This window comes from Sander lucioperca, chromosome 10 (assembly GCF_008315115.2).
Source record: "Sander lucioperca isolate FBNREF2018 chromosome 10, SLUC_FBN_1.2, whole genome shotgun sequence".
NCBI classification, from domain to species: domain Eukaryota; kingdom Metazoa; phylum Chordata; class Actinopteri; order Perciformes; family Percidae; genus Sander; species Sander lucioperca.
This window is the reverse complement of record NC_050182.1, coordinates 27,160,228-27,187,866: the sequence shown is the minus strand read 5'-3', so window position 1 is coordinate 27,187,866 and position 27,639 is coordinate 27,160,228. Positions and strand designations below refer to the sequence as shown.

The 27,639-nt window shown below is 40.5% G+C and overlaps 2 protein-coding genes across 2 annotated transcripts in view; one reads left to right on the top strand and one right to left on the bottom strand.

The window, feature by feature from the left end:
• The window catches only part of galnt1 (UDP-N-acetyl-alpha-D-galactosamine:polypeptide N-acetylgalactosaminyltransferase 1), a 179,188-nt gene that overhangs the window by 45,883 nt on the left and 105,666 nt on the right, over positions 1–27,639 (top strand). The gene's annotated exons all lie outside the window — the stretch shown is intronic.
• LOC116049466 (transcriptional repressor scratch 1) lies at positions 16,895–26,288 on the bottom strand. Its single transcript, XM_031299135.2, has 2 exons — positions 25,312–26,288; positions 16,895–21,212 (listed from the first exon to the last, which is right to left on the bottom strand). The coding sequence occupies exons 1-2, from the start codon at positions 25,424–25,426 to the stop codon at positions 20,485–20,487; spliced, it is 843 nt and encodes a 280-aa protein (XP_031154995.1). The 5' UTR covers positions 25,427–26,288; the 3' UTR covers positions 16,895–20,484.

The window sequence follows — 27,639 nt, the reverse complement described above, 5'->3', positions numbered from 1 at the left end:
AGGTTTCCATCCAAATGCATTGCAAATTTTATTTGAATGCACATTTGAATTTTGAGAAAATCTGCAAAAGAAAATGCTTGTTTCCATCCACTTCTGAATTAGATAGTTATAGTGCACCTCGTGGTCCTCCCCACCACTACGCTATGAGGCAGACCCTAGCGGCTGTAGCAACTCAAACCCCAGCACCCGGGGGCCACAGCAGGCTTGTGGCCGGCAGCAGCGTTGGGTCTTACAGTAACAGATCTGGGATTAGACCCCCGCTGTGGGGTTTGTGCTGGCTGAATTTGAGTTGCTAGAGTTTATACTGTAGGAAACACTCCACATTTCATGTATGCCTTAATGTATTCACTAAATCTGTTTCCATTGCACTTTGTCACATTTTGCTTTTATCGATACACCATCTTTTCTACCTCAGCCAAGCGTAAAAACGTTTTTGCGATATTTTTGGCATTTTTTTATGGCGTTTCTGCTCATGTTTTTTTATGCCCAAATTGAAAAGATGGATAGAAACACACTTTATGATGATTTATATTTTGTTTGTTTAATTCATACAAAAATCGAAGTGGTTTTATCAGGGTATTATGCGCCAAAATATTTCTTGGCTGGCTGCACCTGGAGCCTTGTTGTGTGGTTTTTACACTTACAGAGCCAGGCTAGCTGTTTCCCCGTGCTTCCAGTCTTTATGCTAAGCTAAGATAGGCAGCTGCCGGCTCATATTTGACTTTATATTTAGTGTGGTATTGATCTTCTCATCTAACTCTGGGCAATAAAGTAAATAAGCGTATGACCTTCAGTCTCACTGCAAGGCCTAGTGGCTGTTCTGCAGTAGATAAGGTCTACTGTTTTCAAAGTAAGGGGAGAATTTTGAAACTCAACTTTAAAGCCAATAAATGAACGAGATGTCCTTAAAGTGCTCAGAAAAAAAATGAAATTTGAATATCCATATTCCATGACAACTCCATATACTGACAAAGATTATGTGACAACCAAAGCTCCAGCCACTGAATCGACCTCAAATTGATATTTTTTTGTCAACTGGCAAAGTTTGTCTGGTGTAATCTGGAAAAATGATTACAAACAGAACATTTAAGATTCATAGTGAAAAGGTTTTGCGGAAAGTAAAAAAAAACAAAAAAAAACGGACATACTACTACTTACTGGATTTACTGGTTTTCCGATGATTTCAACAGACACACAAACAAACAACAGCAATGCAGTGCCAGTCTTTGGGTTAATTGCGTAAATTGTGACAAGGTTACAGTATGGTGAGAGAAACAGCCCGATGGGCTTTAAAAGTACAACTTATATTGTGGCTGTGAATCAAAGCAAGCTAATCGCTGGCAGAGAGGAATGTTGTCCCACAGTGAAAGATGCACAGAAAGAAAAAGGGAGATAGACACACAGACTGACAGTCTGAATGCAATTGTATTTGTATTACTGTATATCACCATAGCCTGTAGATGCATTATACATTACAAAAAAATCTGTGTGTCAGCATAATGTGAATAAAAAGGAGAACATTCGTCACAGCTCGTCGGCATTGTATCAGAAGCTTTGTACCACGCATGTGCAGGAAAATAATCAGTTTGGAAAGTGACTCAATCCAACAACAAAAACAGAATTTACCCTTTCTATTCTTTCTTCAGCTTTACATCAGCAAGGAAACGAGAAATGGGTTTTAATTGTTCTACGATTAGCAAAAACAGGGAAAAAAGTAAACAATTAGGCATTTCTCCAATGTCACTGTCTCAAAGCAGGCGGCTCAAAGATGGTGATGCATAAGTTTGCATTTAGGAAGTTGTTCAAAGGAGGAACACTACAGTATTTCCCTCTGCAGTCTAGATGTTCCCTGTAAAGATTAATGGAGAGTAGGAGACTGTGTGTGTGTGTGTGTGTGTGTGTGTGTGTGTGTGTGTGTGTGTGTGTGTGTGTGTGTGTGTGTGTGTGTGTGTGTGTGTGTGTGTTACTTTTGTATGTGGTTGCCTTGTAATGAGACAGTGAGCGGATGAGACTGGCTAAAGCAGCAAGATTATCAGGCAGTCATTTACTCTGTGATCCCATTTTACAACAGCTATACACCGGCTTTATCAAGAGTATACATTATAAATACACACTTAACTGTTTAGACACACACTCAGAGATTAGCAGGCAGCCATTAATTTCTGATCCAATCTTTCAATCCATGATTTCCTGCAGTGACTTTTAGTGACGCTACCATACCGACTGCTAAATTGATTCCAGTAAGCCATTTTGTGCACAGATTATACTACAACTGTTCATGAACAGGCAAAGCCAACCCGACTCCTGAAGTAAGAGGAAAGAATGTCTTTGGACAATGTGAACCTTAGTGTTTCTGCTGAAGTCTGCAGCAACAGTAAACTCCTTGATTTGATGAATTTAGATAAACATACTCTACATTTAGAGTTTATCTAGTTTATCTTAACTGATCTCTGGATTCCACATGCAAAGTACTGTACAGTAAATCACTTCAAAGGGTTTAATGGTTATCAAGTAGGAAATAAGGTCACGTGTCTAAGTATAGTACCTGCTGTTAATTTATATGCTCAAACAAGGATCAATTACGGTTTTGACCTTGTGGGAGATAATTCCCAAATCTGTTGTATATCACCTTTTGTAAACCTGCAACTTAGTTTTGGGATATTTTTTTACCTTTATTTATTCAGGAAAGGTTCACTGAGATGAAGCCTCTCTTTTGCAGGAACATCCTGATCACATTCACACAGTTATACATTCATACCTGGAAGCTGCCCAGTACAACCACAGTCTGATCTGCTGGCCACTGAGCAGCTCCACTGGAGCGGTTGGAGTTAAGGGCCTTGCTCAAGGGCACCTCAGTGGTGGTGATGAGGGAGGGACAAGCGCTGCTCTTTCACTTTCCCAGATTTTATACCATCGGTCTGGGGATTGAACCGACGACCTCCTGGTCACAAGCTTCTCTAACCTTTAGGCCACCACTGCCCCAAATGTTAAATGTTATATATATATATATATATATATATATATATATATATATATATATATATATATATATATATATATATATATATATATAGATAGATATTTAGAAAAGATTTGTAGAAATAAAATTGATATAAGACCACAGACATTTCACAAGCTCAAAATCATATTGACCCTCATAGTATTTGAGCCCATGTTAATGTCGCTTTTGTCATTTTGTGTGGTGTAACCCAAACAATTTGTCCTTTTCTCATGGTTGAAGCCTCTGTTTCACAGAACTCAGAAAAGTACAGTTGTCACATTTGCCTCAACTTATATGAGGACGTTGAAGATGTTTTAGTTTCCTCCCACGGGTATACAGAATGTGGGAGACAGATGAATTTGTTTATTTAGCTGATTCCTGATTCTTGATTGCTCTCAAGTCATGAAATTGAACATAGACACAGCTGAGGGTTGCTCGTGGTCATCGTAAAAGTCGAACAATTAGTTATGCAATGCCAACTGCTGGTGAGAATTTCTTGGTGTCCTGGTCAGATGAGAACATTTGAAGAAATCTGTTTTGCCTCTAAGCATTTGTATATTTAAGTATTTTAAACATCTCCATGGATGCAGTTTCTGGTTTTAAGAAAAAATGTTATTTATAGCTTTAATGGGTACGTTTTAGTTTACTGCCGTTGAGATGAGGACAGAAGTTGGGAAACAGATTTTAGTCTTGTTGCTTTTTTGAATATCCAACGTATACTGTATGTGTCTATTTTTATTTTCCCCAGACCTACTGAAATCCAAAGCATGTGCTTTTAATAAATGGGTAATATCTTGAAGGAATAAATTCACAGTAATCATCGAATGTGGGACAAACACATTCCCCTTTTCAGGACTGTTCTGCAAAACTGCTTGTTTAACCACAGCTATCACACATTCATGTATGCATGAATGCACACACACACAAGCACACAGAGGAGTGTATACACAGAGACTGTAGACTCAAACACACTCACAAACATAGACTGCAGAAAAGACAGAACCCCTGCCAAGCACTGAGAAAACAGGCAGGGAGAGAAAGAGAAAGAATGAATGAGAAATAAGACAAAAATGCGGGATAAAACACAAGTAGAGGGAATGTGAGGCAGAAAACAGAGACAAAGACAGAGAGGTAAATCCAGGAAAACAGTATAAAGACACAGATATGGTGTGAGAATACAGAGAAAGGATGAGTTAGACAGGAAGGACACAATGGAGAAGGATTAGAAACTAAAACCTGGAGCATATGAAAGACAGATAAAGGGACAGACAGAGAGTGATATCAGTAACTACATACAGCGGTATTAGTTTCTTATAGAAAGAAATCTTTTAACACCTTAATGCTGTTCAGGAGCAATCAAGAGCTACCTCCCTTTTGTCCACTTCAATTCAATCATACAAACACTTGCTTTTTGAGTTAGAAGAAAAGCAAGATGTGATGATACTAATGGCAAAACTTAAAAATTACTATGATTATTATTATTATCATTATCTTATATACAATAATTTGCATTAGCAAATATATTTTATAGGAATATGTTATGTTTTTATTAACACAACGAGGAATCATTTAAAATTAAACACATCTGCAAACTATTTATTCACATATTTAATTTATTTTCCCGAGAAAATCTGCCCCTTGCAATCAAGCAACTTAACACACTTGTTTGATTTCAGGAAAAAATGTAGGTCTTGGTTTAATATTGAAAAAGTCAATGTTGCCTTAGGCAAGAGATGGGGCATTTTGAATTTGTCAATATTTACCAAAACCACAATCCCTTGTTGTCAGTAGCCTAAAGGTTGAGGTGTGCCTGAAACAAACACGTTTGTACAACATGTTGTTCGATCACATCTGAAGCTAAATGTGTTTTTAGCTGTTCCAAATGCTACACTCAATGATGGGGTTAAAAGCGAGGGGGGACATGCATCAAATTTTAGCGTATAAATGGGAATAATAATGCACACTGTGTGTGAGATAGTCTATCCCCGAAAAGACGTGTATGGCGTTTCATTCGTTTGTACACAAAACGTGAAGTAGTTGTGCGAAGAATGAAAAATGAGAGCCTCAAGTCAGAAAGTCGGAAAATTGTTGAATACAGCCCCCCAGTTCCGACATGGAAATGTGAGGAAAGAGGGGTTTCATGTGCAAATTGTTAAAAATAACAGGTGGGATGCAGGACACTAACCCTGGTCTATGGTGTCAAAATCCTCCTCTATGTTACTGTTTGTGCTGTAAAAGGATTTCCTGGATTGGAAAAACCTTTTGTCAGTGAATGTAAGTCAGTGAATGTAATCCAGTGATGTTTACTCCAAAAAGTATTTGACACAGCAAAGTAGTATTTTGGATGAAAGAGTTGATGATGATGATGACATGTAATGTACATACATCATGTGTGATTCAGTTGGTGTTTGCTTCACAAGCAAAGACCATATTCAGTAGCAGTGTTAATGATCCCACATTAATTTCAAAATGCAGCTTGTTTCACGGCATAAATCACAGAGAGAAATTTCTTGACCACATTCCAGTGTAGTAGTGGAGCGCCATAGGAGGCACTCAGAGAGAGAGAGATGTTGTGCTAATTGTGGTCTACCCCTGGTGCGGGTGGAAATGAGGTACTAAAATAACTACTTCCTGGTTCTATTTTCAGCTGAGGTCAGCAGCGGAGGAGTATGCCACACTGAGAGGTGTGATGTGGCTCTGTTGGTTTGACCCACACCTGCTGCGTATCCTTCACTCAAACACGAGAGAGAGAGAGAGAGAGAGATTGTGCGTGTGCGCATGTAAGTAAAGCTGCATGCATATATGCAACACGTGTCCAAATGAAAACAGGTAACTGTCAGAGTGTGTTGTGTGTATGTGTGTGTGTGTGTGTGTGTGTGTGTGTGTGTGTGTGTGTGTGTGTGTGTGGGTGACCTTGACTGGGAGTCTAAACACACACAGTCCTGCCTCACTGGAAACACATAAATACTCTAGTTCCTCTCAAACTGTTTTGGACACATTTGGTAAACTGATCACACACACACACACACACACACACACACACACACACACACACACAAACCTTATACCTCAGCCATTTAACATGTGCAAATACGCACATGCTTCCACACCTCACACACACATATGTAACCAGAAATACAGAAATAGTTTAACCTTGCAAACCAACATGAATTAATATATTTTCTTTCTCTCTGACACACACACATGCACAGTAGAGGCTTTAGTACAGCATTGAGTCATCACACTGCATGCATGCAACTCCTCATCCCTTCCCTGCTGGGTCTATAGTACGGTAAGTGAAGGTCACACAAACATACAAACCTGCATGAAAACAATCATCCTCACACTCAGTGTACATGCAGTACATGCATACTGTATACACACGCATGTCTAGACTGTGTCAAAATATAACACACATGATCATCAACTACAGTGCATATGTATGTATGTCGGTAAAAAAATTTTTTTTTGAGTGTGTGTCTGTCTTTTCAGTTGTATCCATGTAGTATATAAGTGTGTATGTGTGTGTGTGTGTGTGTGTGTGTGTGTGTGTGTGTGTGTGTGTGTGTGTGTGTGTGCCTGGTTTTCCCCTGCAGGCTGGTTTGAATCGATAGCCCTGGAAAGTGCTGAAATAGCAGCCTGACACACACACACACACACACACACACACACACACACACACACACACACACACACACACACACAGAGAGAGGGTGACTCACTGGAGCTGAAAACATGAACAAGAATGCTGACTTCTGAAACAAGGAAAACAGAGAGAGAGAGAGAGAGAGAGAGAGAGAGAGAGAGGGAGCCAAAGAGAAAGAAACAGGGTGACATGGAAAGAAATAAATGAGAGAAGAGACTAGAGCGCAGCTTCACTTCAGTCTTATTTCTGCTTAGTTGTGCGTAGCGGTGAAATTCAGCATTGCTGCATTCAAAATGCAGTGTACTTACTATGTGTATGTGTGAGTGTATGTGTGTGTATCTGAGACAGGGGAAGGAGGGAGATGTGCGTGTTGGGGAGTAGCTGCATATTATCCTACTAATCCTTTCGTCCTGTTTTCTTCATGCTGCACTGTTGCTCTCACCTTTCTCTTTCACTTGGCGTTGCCTCAACATTATGAAACATTTGTATGACCTTGAAAGCAAAGTTTTGTAAAATGATCAATGCTGATAATGGGCATATTCAACTTTTTTGATCATAAGAAGTTTGTTTTTTATCAGGTCCAGGAAGAGAGCTAGTAGTACTACTAGTTTACTAATTTCAAGCCCAATCTTTACAATTTATCTGCAAAATAAAGTCCAAACTGTGACTTGTGACTTTTGTCTTTGGAGCAGTTGCAACCTAGCCTGGTCCTACCAGACTCTCGTACATTTAATTTGTACAGAGAGTCTGGCCTCTCTCCATTGACAAGTGTTAACTTCCTTGAAGGCGGGTACTCTGTTGAAGTTTAAAACTATTGGATCTGCCCAGAGCCACTCTGGATCTGTCATAACCAATCGCTAACGTTTGGTCGTGACGTATGTCGTGCGCATGTGCAACAAGAGGGGAGACCGACAACAACTATCGGCTTATATTTAGCATTAGCATTGCTAGCGTTAGCATTAGCCAACTCCTTCACCACTAACGGAGCGAGCTGGAAAATCAAACTTTTCCCGAACCCCGTGGGCAGGAGGGCCACGACATCATGGCCACCAACACAACTCAGCAAAGATTGTTCTTGCTCGGGCTTTAACTTCTGGATATTCGGCAGCGTTGCTGCCACAACGGACCGAATGACTTCGCTTGCATCTTTTTAGTGCATGTCCTCAACGTCATCGTTCTCAGCCACTCCCTCTGTTCGCTGGTTGGACCGCCAAATATTTGACCGGAGAAAACCTAAGAATATACCGCAAACCCAGACGGAGTACTGAAAGGAAATGAAAATTGAGCGGAAGTAAGTAGGAGGGCGGAGCCAGGCTAGTTGCAACCACTAATTTTGCTGCTTTCTTTCTGCTTGAGAGAAAGCAGCAATTTGATCGCCCAGTTGCCTACTCAGCCCCGCTCCAAAGGCGCATCTCTTTTGCCCGATGAGGAGTTTTTGAAGCGACCGTGCCCATAGCGACACTTCTCGGTGTGAACGCAGCTTGAATAAGGAGTCTTTATTTTCTGGTGACAACTATCATCCCTTTGTCCAGTTTTCGTGCAGAGCTTTTTGTAAGGTGGTGGTGTTTTGCTCAATAATAAACAACCTGATAGCTAATTGTTAGCTTTTGTTGTCGCTACAACACAGATGTAGCTATCCCCTTAATGCCTCGGTTTGTCAGGCCTTTGCAGGTAGTGCTGCTTAGACCTGACTGCGTTATAGTAACAGTCCTTTTTAACAGCAGACATTTTGACAGGTGTAAGGGGGAGCACAGGTGTAAATGATCAAAATGAATGATGGCTGAATTCCATTTAGCTGCTTCAGTTTCAGGGTCCTGGTATTGTGCATGCTGGCTCACTGTCACACTGTCATGGTTTACTGGGACATCTGAATACAACAGAGCCATTGTTAATGTTATTAGTAACACCTGTGCTTTTCCTACTGTGACAAGTCAAAAAATCTGCTGTGAAACAGGCTGGCTAGGCTGTGTAGAGTTTAATAGAGTAAGGTATTGGTTGTCTATTATAAATGCGGACTAGTGACTGAGTGAACAATCTGAATGGACACAACCCTTTGATGGATTTACAGACTATTTGAATAGTATTTTTTTTTTTCCAGCTGAGAATAATGTAATAATATGACAATAATATTATTATAACATAATATGTATAATTATAACATTTTTGTATAATGTCCAGTCTAATTTAATGCTTTGTTAATTTCATTGTTAATCACTGTTGTAGGGAATGCTGCAAGCATAAGCAAGTTTCCGGTTGCCTGTTGAACGGACTCATTCATTAGAAACAGAACAGGTTGCAGTGGCTGCTGCTGCAACACTAATGCAGTATTGATGCACGATTAAACAGCATCCATTAAAGTGCTGCTGTGGGACAGATGCAAGGCAGAAGTGTAGTAGCCTGTTCATTTATTTTGTCAAGTTTGTCAAGGCATTTAAGACATTTTTAATGAATTGACAAACGTTAGAGGACCAAACTTTTGCCAATGGAATAAAGTCGAGTCTACAATTATGTGTATGCATGAGTAAGTTTGTGTTTTTCACTGAATATGGGATGGGCAGCTAATGTAGTGCTGATACACGGTAAATACGGACATACTGTAATGCTGCAGAAGCTGGATGGAGGATTTCCACAGTGGCCATCACTGTAGTGCTGATGCAGAACAGAAAGTAGACATACTCGCTGTTCATCACCAGTAAATCCAGTGCATGGTAGGACTGTGTTTTTATTCCGGTTACATAGATAATCACATCACCGTCACAGTAATTCAACAGGCCTGAGCTGAACTCCAGCAACAAGAGTCCCAGTCAACAGTGTGTGTGTGTGTGTGTGTGTGTGTGTGTGTGTGTGTGTGTGTGTGTGTGTGTGTGTGTGTGTGTGTGTGTGTGTGTGTGTGTGTGTGTGTGTGTGTGTGTGTGTGTGTGTGTTTGTGCGTGCGTGCGTGCGTGGGGGTGTGTGTGTTTGTGTTTGTGTGCATGCATGTGTGTGGCAGTGTGTAAGTGGTTGGTGCTATTAAACATTCACCGGCTTACTCAGCGGCTGCTGCTGCTGCTGCTGTTAGGCTCCCAATCTGGGTCAAGTCTCCCTCCTCTCCTCCCTGAGCTACCTCTATCCCTTCATCCTCTCCTCCTCTCTTTCTCTCTCTACTCCCTAAGTGCTTTCTCTCTTTCTCTCTTTGTCTGTTTCATTTCCTTTTATCTCTCTTTTCTCCTCTTTTCTTCTTCTCTCCCAACTTCTTTTTCTTTCTCTTCCCCCATCTCTGTTTTTCCCCGTCTCTTTTTCATTCTCTCTCTCTCTCTTCCTCTCTCTCTCTCTCTCTCTCTCTCTCTCTCTCTCTCTCTCTCTCTCTCTCTCTCTCTCTCTCTCTCTCTCTCTCTCTGAGTATTTGCTTAGCTACAGAGCTCAGAGGCAGGCCTGTGCTCTCACCCAGTGTCCAAGTAAAATAAAGATGCCTATACAGTACATTTTTGAGAGACACAATGAATAATTTGTTATTTTCTGTGTGTGTGTGTGTGTGTGTGTGTGTGTGTGTGTGTGTGTGTGTGTGTGTGTGTGTGTGTGTGTGTAATGCAATGCCCTTTATGACTCAAGCTAAACCTACTAAGTGTTAACATTATGTTGTTGTCACTGGCACTACTACTAATTGAGCTTTGTATTAGTTTAGGTAGAACAACTGCATTAACTGCTTCATTCATGCTTCAACACCAGTGGCTCATTCATCGGCTGCTTGGCTACAAGCGGACTAGTAACATCCAATCATACTCATACAGGTGTACTGTACATGGCAGTCTTACAGTCCTCGCTATACCTCTGCTGCATACCAGCACAGTTCGCTGCTACGACCTCCTCCTTATGTGCTAAGCTTTTGGCATTGTTGACTCCTCTAAGATTTACTGCTCATGTATGTGTTTGTTAAGGGGGATTAGTTCTCCCGGCAGAATCCTCGGATTCTTTGAGAGCTTACTCAAAGAGCTGAGCCTTTTTTTACCAAATATAACTGTATAACTATTTTCTTTAAATGGTCAATTCCTTGTCACAATTTCTCAGACTGAACTAGTTTATATTGTTGGTCATTAAGTTTAACAAGTGTCCATTGTATGTTGTTGTTGTTGCACTGGTTATTACTTTGTAAACTGCTGTTAGGGGCTCTGTTTTTTGTGTTGGTAATATTGATGCTAATTATCATTACGAAGAAGTATCGGGTGTAATGGTATATTTGGCGACAGTGTCATTGAAGAGGAGTAACATGAAGGCACTTATGATAATGCTAATTGTGATAATATTGATTTTACCATGAACATAAATAAAAAAAAAAATGGCTCAGTAGTATAACAAGATACAGTATTAGCATCATTATTTTAGTTGAACAGAAGCAGCCTTACAAACTGAATGAGACTAAAACTGTTTCAGTGGCTCAGTGGTGCAATAATCAACATTCATCTGCTCATAACATACTGTAGTTTGAATTTGGAACATCAGGGACGATAGGGCTTTTTTGTTTGTTTTTAGGTTTCTGCAACTGAATGAAGGAAACTTAACAACAGGCCACTAAACAATAAATAAAACATATCAACGTCTCCTGTCACTGTAAGCGCAGGTAGCCCTGCTGCTGACGCTTCAAGTCTGCTGCCTGCAGTGCACCACAGAAGTATCAAATTAGGAGCTACAAATAACACAACTTATGATGTGTGAGTGCGAGTGCGAGTGTGAGTGTGTGTGTGTGAGTGTGAGTGTGTGTGTGTTTTCTTTTTTATCGTAGTCTTATCTACATGACTCACATCAAAACAACACATTATGCTTAATGAATAACAAAATCCTTGATGACAAATGATGTCATCTTGCTTTTTCGACTCAGTCTATTTCCTGGCCCTGCAGCTGGCCTCAAAGTGGTTGTGTCCTCAGCTGTATGTGAGCTATATCACCTTTAGCCAAACTCTGATGAACACACATGGATGCATGCACGCAGCACACACACACATTTCAACACACACACACATGCAATTAGTGTATTCTAACCCATGCTCTCATACACATCTGTCTATCTCGTTGCAGTGCCTGTCATCTTGTCATCACTGGTAACAGATTGAGTAGAAACCAGTTTACCCGGCTCTACTATAAAAGGTGTGTTGCTATACGAGCTACATGTGGCTGCTCTTTTTGAGGTGAGACATTGTGCTTACAGCTTTGATATATTTTTAATGTGTCTTATCCAGAAGAAGGAATTATTTGGCTGTTAGCTTTCATTGCAGCAACTCTGCTTTTTCCTCCTGCAAATACTCTTTTGTAAATGTGAATATTGTTTTTCTGACAACAAGTATTACTGGAATAAATGTGTGAATCGCCCAGCACAGTATGTTAGTTGTCTGGAAAAAGTAAAAATGTGATCTGATTGTGACTGTGTGCACGAGAGTAAGCGAAACAAAGAAAGCAATGAATTGTTCTCCAATTGCCATCTTGTTATTGTACAGCTCAATATCATCACTTGTACTACAAGCATATTTGCACATTGCATATTGAGTAAGTTGTACCAGAGGAATGCATTCTGCAGCTGTACACTTTATTACACAATGATAAATTGTTAATTGAGAAGGCGAGCTACTTGGGATACAAAGACTACTGAGAAATCTTAGTGAAAATCCACTAGCGCAACATCTCTCCCCTTCATTCCACACCTCCACCTACCAGAGTTGTGAACAGCATTTTGTCTTCAGCCTGTTGATGTTTCTGATGACAGCTGCCATCTCTACAAATAGCCTGGGATGTGGTGAGAACATTCACGGCCCTGTCCGACACTGCTTCGCTCTCAACAACGTCTCGACACACTGATATTTTACCATTCACTGTTCGGCAGCAGATAAAGAACAATACAAGTATATTATGGACAGCTGATGCACACTCTGTTTATTTACCCACGTCCACATGGAATCGTACCAAGCTGGTGCAACATCCCTTTATTTATCTCTGGGAGATTTGTTAAAGAAAATGTTCTGTCTTTATATGCACATTTTGCTGCTGAAGTGCTGAAGATGCTGTAAAACATCCCGATGACAGGGAGTGAACTAAAACAGCCTAGTTGTGAGCCAGACAGCTAAACACGGAGCTGAAATTGTTTTAAAGCTTCATGAAGCTGAGGGGAGCTGCAGATTCAGGTGATAATTCTCTGTAAGTTCATCACTACAAGAAACCCCTTTCCCATTATCACCTTGTTTTAAAATTGTGATTTGATACATTGTTGTTATAACAGTATTGATTAAAGCTGCTTTAACTACTTTCTTTTTTTTACTTGGTACATTACACTCCTTGGAGTTAGTTTGGATGTCAGGTTTGGTTCAACAAGCTACGGTGCAGGACAAGACGCATGTTCATGTTTGTAAGTGCGATAAGAAGGAGACTTTAGCGGGAAAGGGTGGGTTGTTGTCCAAACTTTGTGGCTCTGACGTTATTGCTTTATGCAACAATTTGATTGGCTGTATCCAAATAAGGTGTCCATCTATGTAGTGGTACCTAGCGGTACTCCAGTATCAACTCGAATTAATGCAGAACTAGGGGTTGCATCATGAAACCAAGTGGCTTACAGGGCAGATATGTTTGCTGTAGCAGACAAAAAAATGCAATTTAATTCCAGTTGCGCTATCCCAGCACAGCATGGCACGACTTAGTTCATAAAGCACATAATGATGCCTGCTTTGACAGATGACATCATAGAACCCAGAGGAAGCTGGACTTATTACTGCTCTGCCTAATATTACAGAGGTTGGGCGGAGGAGGAGTGACATGAATGAGAGGAGACACAACGAGAGGAGAGGGAATAGGAAGAATGAGAGAGAGGATGAGTAATGTGCTCATTAAATTTCTGCTTTCTCAACCTGCAAAACATTTCCCACAGCTGATCACAGACACATTTCTCAATCATCTAGAGGTCATCATTATTAGCCATGACATCACATTGTAGACATCTGCTCTCTGACAACTGATGTGACCCTGGAAACTTGATGCCACATGGGACAACCAACTTAGCCTAAATGAGCTGGTTAACCTGCAGAGTTTTGCTTTTTTTAAGTTTGAGTTTTGTTTTGTTAACTCAGGAGGATTTACAAAATTGGGTCATTTTTGTCACAAAGACACTTATACAGTACTGTACATGTTTATGCATGCCTAAATTACATCTCACTGTAATTCTCTGTACACCTGCATCAGCAAAACCTCCAAAAACAATTAAGCCTTTACTTACAGCAGCATGCTTACAGTTGTTACATCACTGGTCTTTTAACTCCTTACAAGCTCTTATGCAGCCTTGATCAACATCTGGATGTTTTCTGGGCAGTCAAGTCCCCAAATTATACTGTAGGCTGTCTGGGCTTTCCCTAGTCTCTGAAACAATCTCAGCAAAACAAATCACATTGACAATCAGCCAAATTGCCTAAAAGTTGCCAAATTCTTCAACTGTAAAATCTCACTGCATTACACTTTTACTGAGCATGGAGACATCATTTTGTAATTTCATCAAGTTTTTTAGGTTTTCTTGTTTTAATTCCTGTCTACTTTCATATCATTTGATTGCAGTATTTATCAACAGGTAGCACATGAATAACTAAAATACTAATAACAGAGATAAGGTAGTGATTATGGTGATAGGAGTTCAGTGGTGAGGGGGAACAGAGGAGAGAGGAGAGGAGGACATGTGGAGCAGAGGAGAGAGAAGGTCAAAGTGAAAGTAAAAGAGCAGGATAGGACAGAGGAGAGGTGAAGAGACGGAGGTTTCTGAGGGACTGTCAAAGCTGATCAAAATTAAAGTCAGCATGAGGTTAAATAAAGAGGTTTATGTCACAATTGTGGGCCGTTATATCTTATCCGTTTAACTATTTCCACCAGACACATTCATTTTTGGACGCTAACCTTTGGGCTTGTTTGATTATATTTTGCATCCTCAGCAATCTCTCATTCCCTGTAATGAGTAGTCGTTGACACACACACACACACACACACAGTGTTAATTTGACTTGCTAGGAAGGAAATAGTGTGATTCGCCTGAATAGGTCCCTGGACATGAATCTAAAGACAGTAGGGAGCGTGCAGAGCAATCAAGTGATAAAGCTTATTATCTGAGAGGAGCTATATTCTAAGACTTATTATCTACCAGGAGTTAAATGACTTTCCGGTCCTCAAAGGCCTGATGGCCTGGTTTGACTTGGCAGGAGAGAGAAAGAAGAAGTGGTTGGAGATATGGGGGGGAGGGGGTTAAGAGAGGAGGAGGAGGAGGAGGGGATAAAGGAGGAGAAAAACAGATGTGAGGAGAGGGGTTAGAGAGGTGAAAAGATGTGAGAGAAAACAGAGAGGTGAGGAGAAAAGGGGAAATTTAAAGACAGGACGCAGGAGAAGGTGATTCATAGATGTGGGCAGTCACATGTCTTTTTGCAGCTGCTGTGGAACCAATTTTCTGGTTAGGGTTGGGAAATATACTGTACTTCATAAAGCTGCAGAGTTCTGCATTGTGTCTTTGGTGAGGCCGTTTAGATAGTTTACTGCTATAGATACTTTAGATATTTTATTGCCTTGGATACCACAGGTGTTGGCATAGCAACAATGGATTTTGACTGTCTGCGCACAAGGAGCTAACAGCAAAGTTCTACTGTAACTCTACTTGAGGATGGGCCGCCCACTGCATGATATGATGTAACAGGTGATCATACAAACTGATTTCAAAATAAGATAATAGACTAAATATCAATGACATCACCAAAAGTTGGCCCAATGAAGGCATTAGAAAGAGAAAAAGAAAATGCAACATTAGGTATACATCGTGTACTTTTACAGAGAGTTGTCAAATTGTCCTGAGCTCAATAACTAGCAGTAAAACGTCTGCAGTGAGGCTCTCCAAATTGCCAATTACATGAAAGGTTTTTGCTTTGAGTTGAGGGTCCAGCTGAAACAATGCCTGTCCAGGTCACCTTTAATCCAAAGTCACTGCAAGATAAAGGTTAGTTGGGCGGTTTTCCATGCTGCATGTCTGCAATATCAGTGGAAGTCCACATGGCCACAGAGCCATGCACTGGCAGAAGCTCACATTGTGGTAAGCCTCTGCCAGTGCACAGAAAGGTCATCAGGCCCTTGTGTTTCCATTTCTTTATTGTTGTTATTAAGGTAAAGAAATAAGGTTAGAATTTCAGTCCAGGAAGTGTTCAATTTCATCTCGCCTGTGTATTTAAATGTCTAACTTTCTGTAACGATAGTATTGCATTATGTACCTGCAGTTATTTACAGAACTTTTGCAAACAGCCCTTAAAAATTCTATCGAGTGAAAAAGATTCCTTCCTACACACATAAATTAAGTTACGTACATAAAATAAGTAACTAACGTCACGCACGTAAGCTACGTAACAAACATACTTATTTACTTCCGTAGTTTGTTTGCCTAAGCCTAACCATACCCTGCGCGTTGAAAAATGACTTCAAAGGGGTACCCAGAGTTAGAAACGTGACGCCAAGGGGTCCTGACCAAGCAGCTGTATGTGACGAGTCGGGAGTGAGAATGTGTTGGTAGTGTAGTATGTATATATGGTTAACTATTTTTGTAGTATTTGTATTGAGCAGCACCTGAAACATCAATGATAACATAGGGCCTAGATTTAAATCTTTGTAACAAATAAAACTAAACTTAGTTAAAGTTTAAATAATTAAACTTTAACTTTGATTGTTCCATAATTAAGGTTATAGAGAAATACTTAATATTTGAAACACAGTTTCCAGGGGCTTTTAAGTGATACTCTACTTAACCACTGCTAAATGTCCAAATATGGAATCAACTAACCGCTGTATTTAGCCATCGAGGCAGCCCATTACTGGTAGATAGCTTCCAGCCTAAAGAGTGCTAATGAGCATACTGTGCACCAGTGTTAGCCCAGTCCCTCTTTCAACATACAATATTGACAAAGCTAATACAAAGTATGGGCTGTGGAGTGCAGAGTTGAGAGTTATTCTATGTAAATGAACACTTTTCTCACTTAAAGGTAAGCTTGTTTTATTTGCATGAATTGCTTTAAAAGCTACTTAAACAGAAGATAAATTATAAGGGTCAAAGAGTTTGAAAGGAATGGAGAAAAAAAATATTCCTCTCCATTCAAGTGCAGCATAGCAGCTACAGTCTAATATTGTTCCTATTTTCTATATTGTGTGTATTCATTATGAATTGCTGGAAGACTTTATTATATCTTAAAACAAGACAAAACAAAAAACTATGACAAACTGCCCTGGTTGGTTAAGATTATTCTTTATTATGAAGTGCCACAAAATGCTTTGTGTTCATTGTGCTTACATTGTCTGAATTCTGGCTCAAAAAACCCCAGGAGATCCTCTCTCTGCAACAGAGAGCCAAACCTTCTGAGATAAGGTGTGTTAGATATCGCTATACAGCAGTAAAAATGTCTCAATCCAAAGGATTCTTTACAAACCCTCTTGCAATAAATGATTATTTAGGTTATCATCATTCTTTAACTTGGAAATACAAAAAAAAGAAGAGAGGTCAAGCTAGTACAAGGTTTTTAATTCTTCTCTACCTGAATTCTAGTTTCATTGTGCTACTTTCTTCAAGGTGGAGATGACTAGAATGGAAGTGCTTAGAGAGACCAGACCTGGAGCTCACCTAGAGACAGACACAGTCAGACAGACGCACACACACACAGATTTTCTGCCTCAAAACCACTAAACAGCCACCTAACAACAACATTAGCCAAATAGCCTTAAGACGTTTGGACTGCAGTGCAAAGTTGCAAAGTGTTTTAAAACACGATGATACAATTTGTGATACGTAAACAACAACTGGAGACACCGCTGCCAGTTGTTTAGCAACTTTGTACCCGTCACACTGATCAGGTGGTTAAAATAATATCATATTGTAATGTATTTCTCTACCAGGGAATGATGTCTCCTAGATGTATTAAGAAATATGAAAGTATATATATTTTGTTTTCTATGTATATATGGTCTCTTAGCCATACTTATGCTGTTCGTTTGGAATTGTATTTGCGTAGTACTTGTGTTTAAAAACACTTAATTTAATGTTTATTATCTACTAGTTATTGTGAGTATTTTGGCCGAGGCTTTAAAATCACTGATAAAAAGACAAAGTCAAACATTTCAGCCCTAACAAGTTGAAGCTCTATGACTAATCGTCTGATACAATTCAAGTAATTGCAGCTTGAATCTTGTTCACACACCAGGGAGAGAGATAAGTCTTGTAATTTGCTGACTCGCATACTGATTGCTTCAGTCACAACAGAAACCGCCTCTTTCTTTTTGACTTGTGAGCTACATTTTTCACACAAAAAAAGCTTCTTTGTAAAAGACTTAAATATTGTTATCGTCTCCTGTAACACAAGACTTCCATTACAAAATGTTGACTTTTTTCTTTTTTTTACTTCAGAACCAATCTTTCTGCCTTTGATGAAATACAGGTCCTATAACTTTATCTCTGAGATGTGAATGAAATTAGGTAATAGTTCTATGTATCAGTGCAGACTCGCCTTTTGTCCCTAAAACCCTTAATGGTGTTGAATATCAGTCAACCCAATCTCTAATTGACTGATATCATGCCTGAGGAAGCGCTGTAATTATCAAATCTGCCTTTATCAGAGATTCACATCTGATTATTAAACTCATTTCTTTTCAATTGTTAGAAGCTTGACTGTAGCCACAGATTCTCCGTGTGTCTCCCACAACATCTCATCAGCAAGCACTGTGTGCTCGCATGTGTGGGCATGCACTTGTGTCTATGCAAGGTTACAATGAATACATATGGCATATAAACAAGCAGTTTATGTTTTGTGCAGATCTGTGTCCTCAGTCTGTCTCTCAGGAAGCTCCATGAATCTGTAGAAAAAGGTTTCTGAGCTGCAGAGAACTGGGTTCAGCAACACTGGCATTGGCCACCTAGATCAAAGGTTTAACAATCTATGGGTTGGGGTTGATTAGAGTTAGCCTGTCTGTAGGTGTATCACTCATAGAGTTAGCCCATGGTCGGCCCAGTAGGGTTAAATGGGGCCTACTGCAGAATAATCAGTGCTTGGCCTTGTGTGTCTATTGGACTGTAACAATTAAGCTGCAATCGGACCTTCCAGCTAAAGTGAATGCTTTTTCTGTGGTTTAAGAATGCACGCTTTGTGGTTTGGAAGTGCACTGGAAGGATAGTTGAATAATGTATTGCATTTAAATGCACCAAACTTTGACTTGGTTTGCTATTGAAAGCATACTGAGAGTTGCTAAGTGCCATATGCTTACTATCATTTTAGGTTGGTGCACATCTCGGTGCAATCTGATTGCTGTATTAACCTTATTTTATTGTTTATCTGTATGAGAACAAATATGGTTATAAAAAAGTATGTTAAAGGCCTATTGTTATTTGGCTGCATGACACAGAAAATATGTTTTCAACACATTTAGGTGCCATTTTAACATCCCAGTATCTTTAATAAACTATAGAACTTTCATGAATGACCAATAATCCAATACATGTTGAGAGGCCTAATTCAAAGTTAGGCCTCCCCTGGTTATTGTTAGCAGACTTATTTCATGCTAGAGTTAGCCAAGCACAGGTCTGTCAGGGTTACAGTTATCCTACAATAGGCCTCACACCCAGCAGGCAGCTGATCCCAGCCTCCCTAGCCTACATCCTATATTAGTTCTACTCACTAAGAGGCAGGCAGTGCATAACAAAAGAGTTAAGACAGGACTTTTCTTTTTGTTACTCTAACACTACATTGGCATGTTCCCTGATGTCTGTAATATTAGTCTTTTTCTGTTTATGACTATAGGTGAAGTAAAACATACCTGATTTTTAAACTGCTATACAGTAGTAGGTAATACTTCATCATAAAATACCATGCATTAGGTGATTATTGCTTTTAAAGAGTCGTACGGAGGCTCCAAGAGAAAAATATTGCCCTCAGGTTCTATCTATAGGAATTTGGCAAAAAATCATAAGCTTTTATGATGTTGGCATAGATTTCATTATTTTTTTTTGCATGCAATAATGTTAATGAGAAAAAAGGTAAACAATATAATAGGAAAGAAATAGTACTAAAAAAGTGACATATGCTTTGGCCTGTAGTAATAAAAAGAGGTTGGCAGATATCCAAATACAGAAATTAAAGTGCAACAAATAAGTTAACAGTATCACTTCATTGTTATCAAATCAAATATAAACATACAACAAATAAAAAAGGACAAGCAAAAAGCTAAAATAAATAAGTAAATAAATAGTATTTTTACCTCAGTAGTGGAGAGAATATGGTCACTTGGTGCAGCAGAACATTATTATTATCATTATTATTACTATTATTATTACTATTATTCCCCCAAAAAACAAAATCAGAAGGAATAACTCTTTCACTGCGTTTCAGTGCAGGGAGGAACCCAGTAGCTATAGTCTTACTAATGTCTTTGTCGTCATCCTCATCCTCATCATCATCATCATCATTATCATCATCATCAGTGTCCTAAAATATATGATGCCATACTGTAGCTAGATGCCAGAAGGAAGCCGTGTTAGTATTATTGTCTCCATCCAGAACAGACGGCGGAAGAGGCGGTGAAGAGTTTTTGAGGAAGTGCATGCGTATCAGTTAAATCCTTAAGTGGGCAAATCTCAAGGAGAAAAATTGTGCTATCTTCATCATCATGAATAGGCTCCAATGGAAAGCAAGGTGGGGAAAGTGTGAGAGGGGGAGGAGGGAAAGCAAGGTCATCTTCTGACCAAAAATAGATTGTTTGTGTCTGCAGTTCAGTCTGTAGGGATAATGGTAATTTATGTCTGCAGTTTTGTCTATTGTTTTATCTATGCAGGGGGTCATTCATCTAGGGGGCCGAGAGGAGAGAAGGGGCCTTTGAAACAGGCAGACTCGTAGTGCTTGTTCAGGTAACTCTTGAGTGCGAAGGTCTTGTTGCAGCGTTTACACTTGAAGTGCTTGAAGGCCGAGTGGGTCTGCATGTGAGCGCGCAGGTTCGAGCGGTCTGCGAAGGCCTTCCCGCAGTGGGCGCATCCGAATGGCTTCTCACCTGTGTGAGAGCGCATGTGGCCCTGTAAAAGCCAGGGTCGACTGAACGCTTTCCCACACACATCACACTTGTGCTTGAGGTCGTGAGTGAGCAGGTGCATGGCCATGGCGGGCATGGACACATACACCTTACCGCAGGTTGGACATTTCTTTGCCAGCTTACTGTCCAGCGAGCGGTGTGTCTGTTTGTGCCGACTCAGGTTGGAAGACGTGGCGTAGGTTTTTCCGCACTCATTGCAGGTGTGCCTCTGGATGGTCCTGGGACTGCTGATAGCTTTCCTCCTCGAGCGGCCGTCGGTGATGAAGAAGGCATCGACTGTGTAACCCTCACTCACAGCAGCATCACCGTTGATGTAACCGTCAGTGATTTCAGAGCCAGGACTGTCAGGAGACTCAGAGTCAGGGGCACCGTAGTCACTGTGGATACCATCGTAGAGGGGGTCAGGGGAGGGAACCTTGATCCCACCGTCACTCTCACCATCATACACAACAGGGCTGATGTAGTCACTGATGTAACCAGCTGTCATGGAAAAAAGAAAACAGTGTTAGGTTATAGAACACTGAGTTGGAAGTTAATATATAAATGGGTTTACACTGAAGCCTGGCATGGGAATCAAAGATATACAGATTTCAGACTAAAGTATTTGTCCCTGATGTAGCCATGACATAACTTGTTAGCTAGTTAATATGCTTATCTTAGGAGGCACAGAGGGGCACATGCACAAAACGATCCCCCACCACATCAGAGACTCACGGACCAGTATGTGATATGACAGACATTCTCTACTGCACTCCGTCTAATCAGAGACACAACTGTGGAAAGTTTGGATTAACGCTATTAAACTGCTGTAGACAGCTGGATAGGAGAACAGAGTACAATGCAACTTATCCTTCTTCACAGAGACAATATGCATAGATTCAGTATATTGACCAGCATTACCCAGTCTGAATTGGTGGAACTGCGTACTTGCTTACTCAGTGATATTGGTGATATACTGTACAGCTCGCCTTATACAGATGCATGGTAGTTTTTTTTTTTTTGCTTCTGCATCCCACTTACGTGTATTTATTATAACACAAAGCATAGAGATGATGGGTTGACATGAATATTCCAAACAACTTGTTCATTCAACCAGTAACTTGTTTCGAACATGTTACTGTGTGTTGTATGTAGAAACACCATTAAGCTGTTCACTAAGTGCTATGGATGGACACAAATGCTAACATGACAGGCAGCACAGTTCTGTATGTGTTGAGAAACCAGAAGCATTTTTCCTTTAAACTGGAAGAGCAGAAAAGTAAAGAAGGCAACACAGTCGGTTAAACATAAGGTTCCTGTAAGATCTGATCCTAGTTCAGCAATTGTACATGTAGTTCCAGGACATCTAAACCACAAGATCATCTGTGGTTATATACCGTTTTTTTGTATCAGAGGCATTGAGTGTTATGGTCCTCCTCTTACTCTAAATGTACTGATACAAACTTGAATAAGAACAATACACAATACTGTGTAGTAGTGTAGTAATATTGCAGAAACTATGGCCCAGTTCCATTCCCTGCATTTACCCTGCACAATCAGTAAAGCAGCAGCACAAAACATCTGTCTCTCTCCTGCACACCTGTGGCCAGTAGTGGAGTGTGAAAAAAGCCAGCAGTAATAGTCTAGAGATAATTCAGCAATATCCTTCCCTTACAGTTCTCAAAGGTTGCAGCTTAAACACTTCCTCTGAGAAAGATAAATGCACACAGGCTGACCCTGAACTTAAGAAAGCTGATTTAGGCTGTGAAAATGAGCATCAGCACCACGGACAGCTCCAGTGCAGTCAATGGCACAGTGACAGCAAGGCTGCTGTACAGGCTCAGTCAGTGCAGGCAACAGTACAGGGATTTTTCTGCAGATCAGGGGGTTGAAGAGTTGCATGACAAGCCTTTCGGCAAAGTACAGTTACTGAGACTCATTCTAAAACAGTATAGATATATATGAGCAGGTTGGATGATGCTAAAACTCATTGTATATCTGGAAAAATGCAATTTCTTTCACATTTCATGTATGTTTTTCAGGGGCTTTATACATTTGTGGAAATTATATGAAAATAATGTCTAAATATAGAAATGCATATTTGCATTTATGTTTTGTAGTACATACATACATACTAACTAGCATATTTACCCACATTATAAAATACCTTTAGATTTGGTTCCCTGGCAGTCTTGGTTTTTGAGTGTGAATCTACAAGTGTGGCATTACACATATGTTTTTGCCTGCTCATTTACAGTTTGTTTTATTTACACAGGGACATTGATTATACAGCATTATAATGTATGATGAAAGTTGTGATCAAATGGACACGAGAAAAGGCAGACAGATGTGGTTGTCATATGCATTCTTCGGGAAAACTAAATAGTATTTTACTTTTTTCTTCTTGTTGTTATTATTAATCCAGTCTCTTGGAGGATTTTTTTACCAAGATGCAGAAGCAACACGCTCTATCTGACCCCACATATCTGCCTGCATACGATAACAGCTAGGCCTACTACATATCTGCCACAGCGTCCCATCTGAATACACAGTCCCATCCCACACAACGCACGGAACACGGGTGGGATATAAATTATTCCAAAAGCCAGTTCGTTCAACCAGAGAGTTATTCCTAACGTTGTGGGTAGAGCCTATTCTGTACTGTATGCAGAAGCTGCATTAAGCTGTTACTATCAGGTGTTAGTGATGGAAACAAAAGGTGGCTGGGACAGGCAGCGTTGCACGTTGCTGCTGAGGCGGCAGATCGCGTGTTAAGCCAAGCAGGGCTTGTTAACCTCGACATTATAAATACTCCACTGACAGCTCTTTGCTTTACAAGCAGTGAAATGCAGGCAAGACTGCACAAGGAGTACACATGTTGATGTGCAACAACGTGTCAATGACATTAGGGTGGAAGCAATGCAGTGGCTGCATTTACATGGCAAAGGCATCTCTGGTTTTTCATGTAAAATGTGACGCACACAGTTACAGGGTGTGGAGAAGTTCACAGCTTCAGAAGCAAAGAGGCAGCACTAAACAATGAATCACACTGTCTTCAGGATACCTGCAATGGAGCCCTGCTTTGTTCTACCTAAAGAAAATATTGTTGTAAGATATTGTATACCAAGACAGTCCAAAAATAATGAATGATGTGATTTTCATTCATAATCTGTTACCATTAACTTATATTCAACAGTTCATCTGTGACTATAAAGTGAGATAAGAGTCATGAATGTAAACTCTGTTTTTGTGGTATCCTGACAATGTAGGCTTGTAGCACTATTGTAGGCATATCATCATGCAAAAATCTGCAGACGCGGCAAAAACTGTCATACCTTGACATGGAGCACAAACAATAAACTTATGTGGGCTATGAGCCTGTGATGGGGATACCTTTATATGCAAGCAAGAAAACACTGAACTGGGCCACTGGTGGTAATGTTTCTGGGCACAGCATTGTTACATAAAGGAGAACTAAACAAATGCTTTTTGTGCTGCATCTCGAGGTGGTTGGTGGATAATATTGTACAGTTGTAAACTATTATCCAATTTTTGTCAGTTTATTTTCTATAAAAAACATCTACACCTGACCTACAGGATACAAGGAAGTAGGTTTCATGCAACATCAGAAGCATGTCCAGACAAGTACAACACTTTGACTTTGACTGAGCTTTGCCTTTGTTAATTCCCCAAAACCAAGTGAAAGTGGACCAGATATTAATAACCACTGTCCTGTCTTTATCTCTTTTAACCTTACTTAGCCTGCCTGGGGGGGAAAAATCCCCGCTGACTATGAGCCAAAAATCGATGAAACATGGGGCGCGCTGGATTGAGTTGATTTCTCAAGTGACCTTTCCTCTCCAGTGGCAACTCCATTCTTACAACCGACCAAACACTTAAATCAAGCTTCAGTACTCCCAGTACAAGTGTTTGTGTGGGCTGGTAACATTGAGCAGGGTGTCATGGTTATTGAGATTGGCAGTTCTTATTCACAGTTTAATCCTGTCAATCTCATCTGATCATTCTTTGAAGTCATGTAGAATCATTTATTTTGCAGTGGACTACTTAGTGCTAGGCTTTGAAGCTTTTATTACCCATCAGAAAGGTAATAACTATGTGATAGCTCTGGGCTGCCTGCCACTGGTCTGTAATCAATGATTAGAGGCTACTTATCTGCCTGGAGTACACCCACATCACCCTACAGGTAGCAACACGACTGTAATGCTGTTTCAAATGGAAAGGCTACGGTAATATTACAGAATATTATAATAGCAGGTGTAATACTACATGCACAACTGAAATAAACTACGCTCATTATAAATATTGATAACTATTGACACACCATAAGTCCCTGTGTGATTTATACAGTTTATCTTTTGTTGATAGTTAGAGTTCTGCAGAGATCAATTTTAAAGTACAGTCACAGGGAATCCCTCCAGGACACAACAGGTTAATCCGCCTTTTAGGCATAGCTAAAGTCTTATTTTTGGAAACAGCATTGTTAGGCTCCCTCTCTCCGTCTGTCATCCTCCTCCTCTGTCAGACCGAGTTGTTTTTTGAGACACCTGTTAGTGCTCGCTGTGTAGCCAGCCTGACCTACCTTTGTCATGGAGCCGCAGGCTGAGGTCTGTCCTGTGCCGGTAGACGTTCTCCAAATCCGCTCCGGTGGAGAAATCATCTAGTTTCACCTTTTTCACCAGGAACGACCTTGGCATGGTGGTGCGACACCGACACACACACACACACTCTCACAAACACAACGACACACACTCACAAACACAGCCGTTTGCCGACGGCCTGGCCAGCGTGCTGATTCGCCCGTTACACACCAACAAGACAGGCGAACCGGAGGAAGATTGTCTTCAGATTTTGGAGGAAGCGCGAGCTGTGAGTTGATCCGGTAAAATAGTTGGACGTTCAACCAACGCTTAGTTAGTCTTTCTTTTCTGTTTCTGTCTTTCTGGCTGTCCTCTGTCTCCCTGCTTTAGTCCTCGTGCAGAGAGGGTGAGAAATGCAACTTCAGCACCGGACAGCTCCCACCGGGGGTGCCACGCGCACTCTGTGCTCGCGGACAGGGGGCAGAGGCTCGTGAGCAGTCAAAAAAATAAAATAAAAAACATAACAGTCGGTGGAAGGCACCCTGTAGCGCGTGCAGTGGTCCCGGGCTCCTTTAAAGAAGAGGAAGAAGAGATGAGGGAGAAAGAAGAGGAGGAGGAAGGGATGCGAAGAAAATAGGAAGGGGAGAAAAAGAGAGGACGATTTTGGAAGCTTTCAAAAAATGTCGGACACCTTGCTCTTCCCTCTCCCTCCCGCAGAAATAGTCCTTAATTCCCGTAAATGACAACTACTCAGGTCGGTAAAAAATCACAATAAGATTCCCTGCGGCCAAATGGATCAACAGCTTCCTTCTTTCTGTATCCCTCTCTCTTCTCTCTCTCTTCCCCTCGGTCTCTCTCTTTCTGCAACGTCCGCGAGGTGTTCCCGTGAGTGTGCCGTCTTGCGATCAGCTGTTGGCATTTATACGGCGCAGTGTGTGTGTGTGTGTGTGTGTGTGTGTGTGTGTGTGTGTGTGTGTGTGTGTGTGTGTGTGTGTGTGAGAGAGAGAGAGAGAGAGAGAGAGAGAGAGAGAGAGAGAGAGCGAGAGAGAAAGAGAGAGAGAGAGAAAGAGAGATGGATAGACACACGGGTAGAGGGAGTGCTTAATTTAATCCATCCCACATCCCCGGGGAGTGGCGACTGGCCCGGATGATTTATTGAAGCTGTTATCACCCCCCTCTTTCTCTTTCTTTCTCTGTCTTTCATTCTTTTTCTCCCTCCTTCCCCTCTCTCTTCATTTTTTGAGTGTGTGTGTGTGTGTGTGTGTGTGTGTGTGTGTGTGTGTGTGTGTGTGTGTGTGTGTGTGTGTATGACTTTCTCTGTGTGTAAGGTGAGGCGCCATGTTTCAGGGAGATAAGAATGGAAATTGTTGAAACTCGTCGATTTGATTCAGCTATCGCAGCGTTCAACACGAATTTTAAATACAGTATTGTCCCATTGTGCATGGTTTTTCATCCATATACTTCTTTTTTTTTTGTTTTTCTCTTCTTTTATCACCTACTAATCATATTCTATTTTGCTGTTTTTCGCGATGGCATTGATTAAATGGGGGGATATTAACTAGCATGTCGAGAGCCTCGAAATTATCATTAATGGGGCCCCGAAGCCAAATGGGTGGAGACCAAATGGATTGTTTTACAGTGACTGTCGGATTAATATGGGAGTAGAGTAATATCTGCTCCAGGGTCACACTGAGTTCACTAGCAAGGTCTAGGATTGTGTCTGCTCCGTGTCAACATTATGTAAAGAGAACAAAGATCATTTTGAGAAATTAATAAAAATTAAATAATATAATTTTAATATAAAATTTAAAAATAAGAGACAAATGTGCTTCTGATGTGTTTGTGATAATTCAGAGGGCATAACAACAAGTTTGATTAAAGCATTCTGGTGATTTCATTTTAAAAGTCATGGACCATCTTAAACCTTGTTGTCAAGTTTGTGATTTATGTAAACTACAGCCTGGGACCTTAAAAATGAATACTGGCAGGTTTGAAGCCGTTCATAATCTCACTTTATCAGTTTGAGACCCAGAATGGCAGTGTATAAATATATTTTAATTAGTCCCAAGGAGTGAAAGTACACATTACTGAACGGTGATTAAAACATATTGCTGTGTTTTAATGAGGCAGGTATACTGGCACACTGACTCAGGTCTTTGGGCTGTTACAAAGTTGCTGAACATCTGTTAAAGGTTAAAGGAAGCTCAGTGGATGACTCAGATCTACAGAGATAAACCACAGATCAGGTATGCACAGTGAGAGGAGAGTTTGTCGCCACTCGCCCCGTCAGAGTATTGGAGATAATAGGGTTTGTTGTTGCAGAAACTTGG